The sequence below is a fragment of the Hirundo rustica genome, chromosome 1, assembly GCF_015227805.2.
Source record: "Hirundo rustica isolate bHirRus1 chromosome 1, bHirRus1.pri.v3, whole genome shotgun sequence".
NCBI lineage: Eukaryota > Metazoa > Chordata > Aves > Passeriformes > Hirundinidae > Hirundo > Hirundo rustica.
In genome coordinates, this window is record NC_053450.1 from 147747527 (window position 1) to 147761220 (window position 13694).

At 36.8% G+C, this 13694-nt stretch overlaps 1 protein-coding gene across 1 annotated transcript in view; it reads right to left on the minus strand.

Annotated features, from left to right (window-relative positions):
• UBE3C (ubiquitin protein ligase E3C) overlaps window positions 1-13694 on the minus strand; it is a 70381-nt gene that overhangs the window by 29887 nt on the left and 26800 nt on the right. The window contains exons 11-16 of the mRNA XM_040058573.2: window positions 11807-11893; window positions 11033-11190; window positions 10244-10476; window positions 6726-6830; window positions 5816-5903; window positions 2413-2510 (exon numbers count right to left, since the gene is read on the minus strand). Of these exons, the coding sequence (XP_039914507.1) occupies window positions 2413-2510; window positions 5816-5903; window positions 6726-6830; window positions 10244-10476; window positions 11033-11190; window positions 11807-11893 (769 nt within the window). The remainder of the gene's footprint in view (window positions 1-2412; window positions 2511-5815; window positions 5904-6725; window positions 6831-10243; window positions 10477-11032; window positions 11191-11806; window positions 11894-13694) is intronic.

The following is a 13694-nucleotide window of genomic DNA, read 5'->3' on the forward strand; positions in this document are numbered from 1 at the left end:
TGAAGTAGATTACATAAGAGTCTGTAGTGATTTTTAAAAACAACGAATTTACCATGAAAGAGGAAATCTGACAAAGGCAGAGTAAGGTCTCAAATCTACTGTTATTATGGGCAACTGCTGCTAGTGGAGAAGATGCTTTCCAACCAGGAAGATTACAGTACAGACAAAGCAGGAATCTTTCCTAAGATTCACAGCAGGAAAACAAGAGAAAATAGTCCTAAGCTGCAGAAAGAGAAACAAGGGATGGACATAAAGAAAGAAGTTCATAATAGGAGTGATTAGGTATTGGAAAAGGTTACTTGAGAGTTTGTGAAATCTCTGTCTCTGGAGATAGACAAAACTCATGTGGACAGGTCCTTGTGCATGCTGATCCAAGTCTGAAATTAATTTATGTGAGGAAGGTGTGGACTAGAGTACCTCCCAAGGTCCCTTCTGGCCTAAATTTTTACAGTTTTATAACATCAAGACATGCAGCCACAGGCACCTTTTTTATGCACAGAGCATTGAGAATATGCTTACCACCACTCTCCTTCCTGAAGCAGGACTAGATACAGTTTATTAATTATTGTTACCCAACTCTGAATGGGAAAAAATCATGTGGTATTACATCTCATAGCAAAACTCTTTCTGGTGCTGACTCTGACTCCCTACATAACCCAATGTTCATGGATATGTTAGTCCTGAAAACGAGAACTCTAATGCACAACTGAAGCATTTGCAATGACTTCAGATCAAACACAGACAAGCACACAATGCTGACTGAAGCACACACCATGGGAAGTAGCATCACCACAGGCAAGCTGACCAAAGCATGGCCTAAGGAGGGGAGAACCAAGGCACTTGCTACAAATTGGATTCATTATCTCCCACAGACTGAAAGGGGCACCCCAATGTGCCTTAAGGATGAAAGGGAAAACACTCCCTGGGGCCAGAAAACTGAAGAGCCTACCATGGAACTGGACTCTGCAATTGCCTGTAAGAGTATCTTATCTGGTAAGTCAAGGTAAAAATGGCATGAGGAAGTCAGAAAATGAAAGGACATATGAAACAACCCACATACACAAGCAGCACTGAGCTTACCATATTAAATTACAGAGCAATAGACAGCAACTGACCAAAAGGGAAAAAAAAACCCTTATTATGGTCGTGGTATCTTCTTCCCTTATTGCAACTGCTCTGTAGAGGCAGTGGGAGACTCTAAAGGAATGCTGATTCCCACTATTATACAAAAATGACCATACACACTTGTTCCCAAACACAGCGCAACAGGATCTCCTCTTTGAACTAGAGAACTTCAGTTGTAGCTTTATCCTTATCTCCAAGCTCTCCATGCCATTGTTACTTCAGTTTTTGCGATAAAAGCACACAAGGTTCTATGAATTCCAATTGCAGAAAAAAGGCTTTATGAATTCCAAAAATATAACGTATGCATCTCAACACAGCTTTAAGAAGTCCAGAGGTTGGAAGGCAGTGACTAAGTCGTGACACAGAGATCCGTGCTTGAGGTCAGTTCCTATCATTTCCCTGCAATCCTAGTGTGGGATTGCCAAACAGTAGTAAGATGTTTTGTTGGACCAGCTGTTTCAGAGAAGCCTGATTAAAAAACACCCGTTTTCTACCAAGCTGCTTCTGTCTGTTTTGACAAATAAACACTGACTTTCCCCATGGAAATACTCTTCATTGCCTTGACAGTGTCTTGAAATGTAACATTTCCAAGACAATTTAGGGACCAGTTTTTAAATAATTGATACTGTTGAAAACTAAACCAGTTTAAAAAAATGTGCTTAACAGGAAAAAACCTTTAAGAATATTTATCATGCAAACTGAAATAGGTAACAGAACTAACAATTACATCTATAAAATCTCAATCATTCAAAAGCAAATCCAATCAACCAAGTACAAGAGTCTTGCACGTTTGAAGCTATACACTCTATTATAGAGTTCAGCTACTCAGTTACAAATGCAGGAACTTAATCTCTAGGTGTTAATTTTCCCAAATGGAGATCCATGATCTCATTTGGAGCAAACCCACCCAGCGCTCCCGAGTGTCCGGCTGTGACCCTGCACTCTGGTACAGACACACAGCCGGTGCTGTGCCACCACAAGAGGGTGCAGTCACGTAGAGCCATCTCTGAGCCGGGACTGCAAACTGCTCTCATCCGTCTCGGAATAAATGTTCCTAACTCGAATTCTAATATCATGATGTGCAATGTAAGTTGGACAGTTAGAGAGAAGTCATTAGCTTCAAGTGTTCAGCTGATGCATGAGTACTGAATAAAAACAGTGCAGACTGTCATATCCTTCTGTATAGGGAATTGATCCAGTTTCTATTTCACTTAGTGCTCTTTTTACACTTACTCGAAACAAAAAAGCTAAAAAAACCAATTGCATATTAAATTAGAAATTAGGTACCTTTACTCTTTCTTCAAAAGGAACTACAAAAGGTAGCTCTGTCAGAATTGCAAGTTGTCGTTCTTCAGATACAGAAAGAGGTGCTGGTTCCAAACCCACTTAAAATAGAAATAATAATTTTAAAATGCTTGGAAAGAACATTTTTTAAACAATTTATTTTGTATCAAGTGACTCAATTTACTTTGTATAAAAATACATACATTAAAATAGTTTCTTTACTACATATCCACTCAAAGCCTTACCTTTCTTTAAACATTAGTTGCTACAGGCAAACTGAAATATAAGTAGTGAAAACACACAAAAATAATGCATATAAAAATACGTACTTTCGTACCTCTATCTTATTCAGCAAAAAAATCTTATACACATTTTAGCTCAGGAATTAGGAAAAAACGCATGATAGAAAACCGTTAGTAACTGTGATAATTTAGAATTTTCATTGCAGGAATATACAGTATTCCTACCCTCATGCTCAAAATTATTTACAGTCATTGTGCTTTCAACTACATCACTACTCTCAATCAAGTCACTTTAGGTAAAAACTTTAAGAATTAAACCAAATCTAAGGAAACCAACAGAAAGAACACTTATTTCAATGAGTTTTCTCTCCTAACAGCAAAGTCAGTGACCACATTGAATCCCAAGCACTGCAGAACAGTGAAAACATCATCAAAAACTTGCATAATGTACTTAAGACAAAAATACTGGAGAAGAATTCAAGAAGCCACAAGCAGAGAGGCTCATTCACACTGTTCCCAAAGTACTGTGCAGTTCCTTTGAACCCAGAGAGTGTATTTTTAGGAAACAACTTTTGGTGATGCACAGTAGAAATGACAATCGTGCTCTAATTCGTGGGAGGAAACTCTGGTGAGCACATATCTGACTGTAAATCAATTAAGTGCAGACACTATTGCTCACTGACGAGCCACAGTGGCCAAAGGTCGTCCTGACTTCAGTCTACAGAGGTAACAACACTCACAGTTCCTTGGCTGTTTCATTTTAGTTTCATCTTTAATAACAACCTCCCTGAAAAAAGACTCCAGAGTCTGGACTATTCATAGAGTGTATTATAAAATAAGTAAATGCTTCATGTCACTACCCTTTCTGGAAGTTTTTGATTAGTTTCAAGGTTTTTTCTTTGGCTTCCACCCATGGTGACAAGCATCCTCTGCAATCTTCTGGACTGAACACTTCAATGTTCTTTTTTGCTTTTTAAATCCTCAAGACACTCCAAATAGGGATATTTAAGCACCAATTTAATAGGATATGACCCTGAACACCACTAATCTTGATATATATTAATTGGGAGCAGGTTTCAACATTGCAAGCCTTTGAAATTTCTGATAAAATGCTTATTTGTAGTTACCTTTAGTTTACTTAGTAAATATTTTTAATTAAAGTCAATGTATGAAGCCTATTAAGCTAACAGTTAAAAGCATTTTAAATGAAAAGTGCATGTACAGCAAAGGTAAACTACTACATGACTTCGACAGTTCAATTATTTCAGTCAATTAGTCAATTTTATCTGCATTTCTCCATCACAGCTTCTTTCTTTAAAGAGAAATATGGGATGGAGTCATCAATACAGAGGGCATTTAGAACTCACAAGTCTGCCATTTAAGTAAATGAAAAAGCACAAATAAACATGACCATATGTGATTCAGCAGTACTTTCATGCTAATTGGCTTTAACCCATATGGAGTCAAGAGGGATTAAACAAGTCATGTGGACAAGGTTACCTGCTTGTTTTCACACATTCATGTTGCCTGCACTTTCATTTTAGCCTGATTTCACATGAAAACATGGTTTACATGAACACACTGTCATCTTTCCTCACCATCTTGCCTCCAGCACACCTTTTGAGTTTATCAGCTGAACTTCAACTTTTACAGAGAATAGGAGATTCAAAAATACCAAGTACTGTGAAAATTTTCAACGGGCCAGAGAGGAGAAATTCCTTTATTGACCTGAGTACAGGTCCAGCCAGGAGAGCAGTGCTCTGTACCAGCTCACCTGAAGCCAGCCAGGAAAAGGAGGGCACACAGCTGCTCACACCAGCACAGCACAGGCAATCCTTATCCCCCAAGTGCCCAAACCAAGGGAGGCATGAAATGGAGAGAACTGGGGGCATCTGAGGAAGGAAGACCCTGCAGAGAGCTCAGAGTACTGTAGGTATGAGGGCAAGGAGACCAGGAGGATGTGGAAGTGAAAAATGTGCAATAGGTTTGACAGTGGAGAATATCCAGACAGTATAAACAGCTGTGGAAGTGGGTCAGTGTAGGAAACAAGGAGTGCTGATGTGGAGAAGAGGTGACCTCCAAAGAAAGAAACGAAACTGAAAAAATATATAATTAAAAATTCTCAGCAGTACTTAAACTGAGCCAACTAGTTATTACCTGGCAACTACACCAACAAGGTACTCAAAATAACCTTTTACCATCATAGCTACTCAAATAAAAATTATCACTAGAAGTCTTTAGGTTTCAATCCTGGACAAAGCTCTTAATTCTGTACAACCCTAGAGCAGCATTCAAAGGGTCAGTCTCTCCATGATCTACTCTATCTGGCTAAACGAGCTCAAGCAGATTGCATCATCTTCAAAGAGAGGAAGGAATCTTGTAGATGAATTATTTTGCCACGTAAAGGCCCCATTTTTAATTCATTATTAATTCTGCACAAGTGCCAGTGGTTTAATGACTATTTTACCTGATCACAGAGAGCTAAAACTCTAGAACAGTGAAGCTGAAAAGGTATGAAAAGCTGGAAGAAACAGACTGTCTAGATAAGAAAGCATATTGGCACAACTAATCTAGTGTAAATTTTCCCTGATTGCTAAGTTTATGCCATTCTCAAATCTTTCTCTGCAAGTTCCATAAAATCCTGATATTTTGAGTAATTCAGAAGTTTAAGTTTCTGCCTTATCTAATTAGAGACAATATTAACAGGAATTAATATTTACCATGTAAAGCCTGTTTGTTATAGTTTAATACATAATGAAAGTGTTTCTTTTATAGTATACAGTTAAAGTAAAATCCCAATGCTTTACATCTTCTGCAACTGTATAAATTTCTATTCTATGCAACTGCCTTTTATACATATTAATACATTATTTTAAAAACACATCATTTCTCCATCTATCATTTTCCCCTCGTCAATGCCAGCAGAATCTTGGGCAAAGAAATTATTAAATAGCATTAAATATTCTAAAAATATACACACATGCATACAAGCACATAATTTTTAAAAATATATTCACCAAAATTATGAAAGATTGTCTTGCTTTTGGCTACCAAGTTTTTACTACAAAATACTCAACCGAGTTCTAGAAAAGACAGATTTCTTTGCATAAGGCAAACCCTTATTTTGTCTTAGCAAAGCTGAAATGGCAGAGACAGTGTCTTACCATCCAAAGTAGATTGCAGTGGTCCTATTCTCCCCATCCTCCTGACTCTCCAGACGTGTCTGGCCGACGGCACATACAGCTGTGTGACCTCACAAATTAACAGCATTTCACAGTTAAACAGGACCTCATCACACATCACCATTTACTACTGCATACTAAATACACAGAGTTCTCATATGCAGGAGTGTGTCTGAACACCTTAACATCTTTCATTTCTGCTGATGCCTCCTTACACTTGTGCCTTACAGGAGAGCTGCACAATTAACAACGGTACAATATAAATCCCATGTACTTTAAAATGCCACACAATGTTAGGTTCAGTTCTGGTATTTATGATTCTAGAGAATCTGACTTTGAATTTTGAGATGTCAAATATTCTGTTTATTGAGCATGTGTCATGATTCAAAGGAATCTAGCCCACAGTAGGCATTAGCTTTTTCTTTTGCACACACATAATGCACTTTTTCAGATTAATGTCATTCTTTTCAAAAGCTCTTAGGAAAAAAAAATAATTTCTAGGTGAGGTAAGTACAGAAAATATTGCTGAATTTTCTTTTATTTTGGAAGAGAATTTTCCCCACCATAGAGCAATTCTTTCATTTAGCATTTTTACTATGAGAAGATGCAACTAAATGCTACCAGATTTCCAAACCTCCTCTGCTATAAATGCCAATGATTTACACTCTTGCACTGCAGGGCAAGTTCCCCTTTATGGATTGGAAATGTGCTTTAACAGAAAATTATCTTAACAGATGCAAGACTCTTACAACACAGAAAAGCAACATTATTCCAGGAATTAAACCATACAATCTGTGCAACATCAACATCACTAATATTGTCAGGAATCAAACACTTTACCAGGGAAAATCTGGCATCTGTAAAGTTTTGTGGAAAAGGATATGACTCTTACCTTATCTGCTCTAATGTTTTCTTGTTCTGAGAGCCAGTGATTTGGTGGACAGAAATTTCTCCTTGTATCCCTAGATTTCAACATTTTCACTAAGTTTGTGATGACCTAGGTGTCAGAAACACATACACTCAGTATACATTATGTGAATGAAATCGCGTAATTTGCAAAGCAAAAGCTTTTTTAAAAAACTCAAGTTTTTTAAACTAATTGCCACTTAATTTTAACTCACAAAAACTTGCTGTTAGGCTTAAATACCTTATAATGAAATTAAGTAATCATGGTTCACTTGCAAGACATAAAAAACCCTGGCTGATTAAACTTTCATTTCAAATCTAGGAACCAGGACTACACAGGATTTAGTAGTACTACACACCAAAAGTGCTGCATGTCAATTCAGGGAAGCCCAAACAAATCATTATCAACATTAAACTACTTTTAAAAGAAAATAACACCTAACCAAGTACACACACAATGTATATTATGTATGTATATAATGCTCTCTTATCTTCCTAGCAAAACTGAGAGGCTGAGAAAAATTGTTACCATGGTCACTAGGGTATCCTTGCAAATTTAATGTTTTTCCTGGCAGTTTCCTCCAATCCAGGAAAAAAATAAAACCAAGCAGAGAAATCAAGCTAACAAGTTCTCCACCTCAAGCAGAGCTGCCATACTCGGTTGCATGCCTTCTGTCCAAAGCTGAATCAAGTTCACCCACCACTACATAAAACATAATTAAGTGGAATCAATAGAATAGTAAATTACTAGGCTAAAAAGGCATTATCACTGCTACAATGAACAGCCATCTGTTTGGCAACTTTAAAGCACTGCACTTGAAAAATGAGCAAGAAAAAAATGTACACAGAGCTTTTCTGAAATTATCTTGCTAAAAGACAGTCTTAATAGACAGGTGTCAAGAGTAACAAAGTTTAATGGGCCTTCTAAAGGATTCTGTGCCTAGATGCTACACAAAAGAGCTTTCAACATCCAGGTAATGTCTTTATTCAAGACAGAACAAAGAATGCTATTAAGGGAACTGTCTGATTACATGGGAATTTTCATCACCGTTCCCTTATAAAATTCAGAGCAGGTTACATGAGTCACTGAAGCTCTCTGGTCCCATTACCACTGTAAGTGAGGCAAATGTTGTTAAAAAGGAAAATAAAATTAGAATATATTGTCCACATGAAGACCATGTAAATACAGTATGTTACAAGCAGCTAAAGAAACCTTAAAGGAAGCTGAATCAGATTAGATGAAATTGGAGTTTCTCCTGCAGAATGCATGGATACTGAGAACATGAACCCAGGTACCACCCCAACTCAGCATTCCTTTGTAAAAATTTTCCTAACTATGTATTCCATCAAAAGGAATGATGTACTACAATAAAAAATATTTAAATGGTGATTTCTTTCCAATAATGTGTACAGTGCAAGCAACATTTAAAACTGAAATTCAGCAAAATCAGAAACTTGATTTCACAGGAATAACTCAAGACAGTGAAATAACTCTTTTGTTTAACAAAACAAAAGAAGTGAGGACTTAAAAAAAATAAAGGAAAAAGAGAAAATAAAAGCATAGATAATAAGGAAGGAATGTGCCTTTTTTTCTGCCAACAGTTTGCCAAAGTTTTAGCAAAGATAAATCCCATATATTTGAAAGATATACTTGACATAGTGCAAAAGAAAAAAAAAATTCTTCTTGAATTTATAATTAACTACTTTAGCTTTGTTTTAATGATTTGGAAGAAGGTACTGGTGCCTGCTTACTGGCAGGAAGCAATTCTGAAGCTGCCCTCAGGAAAGACTCAGTGCTATGAGACTCACAGGGAACTTCCTGATGACATTAACTTTATCCATATTCAAGTTTTATCTGTAACAACAAACATGTTTCTGAAGAAGTAAACAAGGGAAGCTTTGCTATTGGGTAGAACTGGAGCCTTTCAGATACCCTCAAGACTTTTATTTCCAATTCAGCTGATGGAAGACAAGCCTGGCTCCTGAATATAGTAAGAGTGCACCCAGTTTTGGCAGTTCCACTACAAGTTTAATTTCTGACTGCCAAAGTGGGACAAAGCAACTCAGGATTTTACAGCAAAATATGATCAAATTCGCCTGAAATCCACCAACTGACACAAAGACTGATACAGCATAACAAACTAAAGCAAATGTAAAGAAGGACGCATGATATGAGCAGCATACATAAAAATACTCCTGACATCTTTTTCAGGAAAAAAAAGACATATTGGGGGTTTCATTAGTGACCTCTGAATCAAAGGTTTATTTGGCAATATAAAGACAAGTATGTAAATTACATTGTGCAAACATATATTAGATCAATCTGTGCAAATTACAAATTCAGTGGTGCATTAGGACTGTATTCAGTGCAATCAAAACATTATCAGTTACTCTCGCTGCTATTAATGCTTATGCTCATAAGTGAAATGTGTTGTAAAATCAGGCAGAATAGGCTGGATAGAGGCTACCTTAGACTTGTAGAATGAATAAGCATTCCTTAATTAGCCCATCAGGTTAAGTGCAAGCCTTAATGGGCCTTTCCTAAAGTCTAGCATGACATCTTTCTCCAAACATGGCCAAGAAGAAAGTTCCATTAGCAATATTAATACAAGCTTAGTTGATCATTTTCATTCAATTAACTTCTTTCAATTAAATAGATAGCTTGACAAAAGCAGTGATAAAAGACCTGAAGGGACAGCTGATGACTCGAACTGAACATTAGTGTGCGAGAGGTCACCAGTATTAAACAGACTGTAAATCTAGCATTCAATTTGGAAAATGCATTTCTTCTGCTCCCACTTCTTTAATGAGCAATTTTAGCTGACTGGATGTGTTTGCTGCAGAATTTTCATGACAAGTCAAGCACTCCTTTTCTCAGCAACAGTTATATTAGGGTGGTTTTTTTTTTTTTCTGTCAACGTTTCCAGCTTCTCTTAACTCACGTCTTAGCTGGGATGCCACAGATATAACCAGCAGAAAAACACTGGCAGATACCAGAAAGAGCATAGTTAAATTCACATTTGGTAAGCTAGATTCACCTTCCCTTTAGTACTCCAGCAAACCCAAAATGAGGGATACCAACAGGTTTTAGGAGAACACCAACAGAACCAATACCAAATGGTACGAAGAAGCTTCTAACACAGAAGTACCTGAGTAATCATTAGATTTTGTTAGAATTTCACACCCATACAAAGTTATGACAACATGCTTAAGCACCTTGCTGAATGGGAGTCCGAGTTAAACCTCGTATTTTACACAGTAACTGTTTTATAATCAGGACAAGCAAGAAAATAAAGAATTGACAGAGGGAAAAGAAAAAAAATGTTACAGTTATCAGAATTTAGTTACTTGAATTTTAGCATATATGTCAAACAGCAATCTTGCCAAGTCCATACTCCTTGTTGCAAAAGCAATAACATTAGAGAAAAAATATCTAATTTCCTACCCTTCGGCAGAATCATGAAAATTTTATTCAGCTATGTTCTGAAAACTGACAGAATTTACCTTGAATAACTGAATCCACCTTTTCTGTTCTGTCTGTATACACTGCTGCATTTCTGTGTTTTTTGTTACTCCAACACTTCTAAAAGCTGCGATATACTCCTCACGAACCTCGGGTTTTGTTTCTGGGTAAGCCAACTTGATGATTCCTAGACATGCATCTCGAAGGCAGCGGGAGAGGATTACAAGCTCTTCTAGTGTAAAAGGCATCATTGATGATTGTCTTTGACCTACAACTACAGGAAACACAAGCTTAAGTTTCCTTAAACGACTTTTAAAAACCCCACTTATTTAATTAAACTTTAATATTCACACACATAATCTAAAGGTAGAGAAAAGAAACATCACCGAAAAAGAGAATGAGCAAACATTTAGAAAGGAGATCAAATCTTGGGGTTGTGTGCAGTCACAAGTACTTTAATTATAGTATCTCCGTGATCTCTTTTGTGATTCCTGCTATGTTTAAATGTATACATTAAACTACAGGTTCAGTCCACAAGAAGTTCACTCTCTTCACTAACTCATTAAAAATTATCATGATTAAGAACTTCCATATCAGACCCTGTGTAAAGCTAGGGTTCCCAAGGTGCAGACCATTAATTTTTCCCTCTTTTTTCTAAATGCAATCACCATAAAAGAGCCAGCTGACAGCTGAGTGCTCAGGGGACCATCAGCAAGCCAGCCCAAAAGATCCTTCCTCCCAGATGTCAGCAAATCATTGCCCAGGGAGCTCTCCAGCCTCACAGGAAAACATTTTACAAAGCACTGCTATTTAGTATGTTCAAAACTCACCCTCTATCGGGTCACCAAAGAACTCATTATCATGAATAGAAATAAGTGAGTGACTAAACAAAGAACTGAAAAGGTAGAAGAGAGGGATAATTCGGCTGGAGTCCTCTAAAGACATTGGAGAGCCTCTTGAAATCACTTGAAGGAGTGGCACCATAGACCTTAAAATACAAAATGCAGTATGAAAGACAGGGTTAATAAAATACTCTAAGAAAGTACTATCTTCAGCATTCTAATAAAAGAATGCGGTAGTAGCTCCAACAGCAATATAACAATGCTGTTTTCAGTTAAATAACTATTATTTGCAATTCTTGGAAAATAAGGTTACTCTTCACAAGTTCTTGTCACTGGTACCTCAGCGTCTCCATGACAAATAAACTGGGGCATTAACTAACACAGACTGCAGATACCTTGGAGACACGAACAAAGGGAATAATTCTCTGCACATCAGCACTGAACACATCCTCAGCTCCCAGGAACATGGTTCTGCCACCATCCATTGCTGGACTAGTCAGAGCCTGTGAGATAAAACTCACACATCTGGGATGAACAACCTGGGGCTTCAGTGTTTGTTATGCTGATGCTTTTAAGCACGCCAAGAACTACAAAATGTTCAACTCATTTTAAATAAGTATTTTCTTTATTTTGTCCGATTTCCAAGATCTTGATGAGTTTTATGAAATCACAGGAGGCAAGTAACCGTACCTCTAAATGTCCCATTCCCTTTTCACTAGATATGCCCTATTTTAACAAAGAATCAGTTCCAGAAATACATACCCTGTAATCATTCGTGTAGTCATTGAAGATATCAAAAACCAAAGATGCCTCAGGAACCTGGCATTAAAGGCTAAACTGTAAAGAAGCCTGCAAGAAGAAGTTCAAATAAATTATCTTCCAAAACACTATGTTTCTATGTTGCCAAGCATTTCTCAGAAATTAACAATTTAAATTTACATTTTCAAGATGAAGGGTCTTATTCTGATCAAATCTGGTGAAAGCCTCAAAGGCTGAAAATCAACCATATAAAACCTTATACCAAAAATAACAGTTTTAATTAAATCAGCAAGAAACTATACAATAGAAACCCACATTTCCAGACTTTTGCAGAATGCAACATATATTAATAAAGATAATATAACACTGAATTAATGATCTGGGACTTTTTAAATTCTAATATAGAAAATTACACCAAACTAGTTAACATGTCACATCTGTAGTTCTTCTGACAGTAACATCACAGCAATTTTTTGCAAAAGGTAGACTAAAATACCTTCATTTATGTCAAAACTATAGCAATTTTACTGGTTATACTCAGTTTGGCAGGGAGAAATAGAACATCAACAGAACAATGTCAGGACTGCTACTTGTACCCTAATCCATCTGTAGACTGAAAATTGTTTCTTGTTTGAAAATATCTTATTAATTTGGAAAAGCAAATGTGTAATTTCACCAGCCAGTTATACACAGGACTGACTTTAACCACATTACTTCAGCCATGATTACAGTATCAAAAACTTTTTATAGAAATGAGAAATAAAAAGCTCCCTGAAACTAAAAAGTCACCCCTAGTGTATTTTCTTCCCCTTGCAGGAAACAACATATGAGACAAAGTCATTTGAAACAATATCTTCTAGGAACCAAACTGGATTTCACTGACTAAACAGTCATTTTTCAAGTATCAAAGAACAATATTCAGTTATTTTTTCTAGATGCTACTCTCCTAGGTCTCCTAATTCCTATTAGGAAGTAAGTAAAAAAACTGAGATCGACGTCTCTCAGTGGCCAATAGTTTTGCAACATCAAAATTCTCCATGACCAGGCATAAAAGAGATAGGAGGCTGGAAAATGGGAGCAGAGAGGGGAGACTACCTGCAGAAAACAAAGTATTTATTGTAGACCACATGGAAATTAAAATCTGGCAGATGGCAAAGGAAAAGAAACACACATTTCATTAAAGAAAAAAAAAAAAGTAAAATATCTATAAACGCTAAAAAACACTGGAGAATGGTTTAACTCCCACTTCACCTGCGCTGGATCAGCCGCACAGACGAGGATCTGTGCCGGGGTAAAGCAGTGTGAGGCAGGCAGAACTCCTCAATAAGCACAAAGGCTCATTTCACAGGGACAGGCAGTTTTGGAAATAAGAGTAGGGCCACACAGAAAAATAGGAAATGAAACAAGCAACCTTGAGTTTGCAGTGTGCCTCTTTGAATTTTAAATGCACAGATCAGAAGCAAGTGCAGCTAAGGCCAGTTTAAGATGAGCTTTGCTGTTACATGAAGTTCTACTTTACTTATGTGGGTTTCTTTGAAAAAATTCAATCTGAATTTGATACATGAGAATTCTATTCCCTTCTAAAGTTACATTATTTTGACATTTGGTGAAAATTATGCATTAACATGTAAGGACAGCCTTATCATACCTAGCTAATTTAGAATAAGGATTTGTATTTTAATGTTTAAATATCTGAATGATAGCTTAGATGTCTTGGTTTCCGAAGTGAGAAATTTCCTCGGTGACCTTCAGTTTTCGGCCTCATATTTAAAATGAAAAGTAATTTGGCACCTTGCCGGCAGGTCTCATGCAGCTTCCAAGTAAAACTTGTTAATTTCACAATCATCCCTGGAAATTATGTAACAGTTTGAGCAGAAATGAACAAACATTA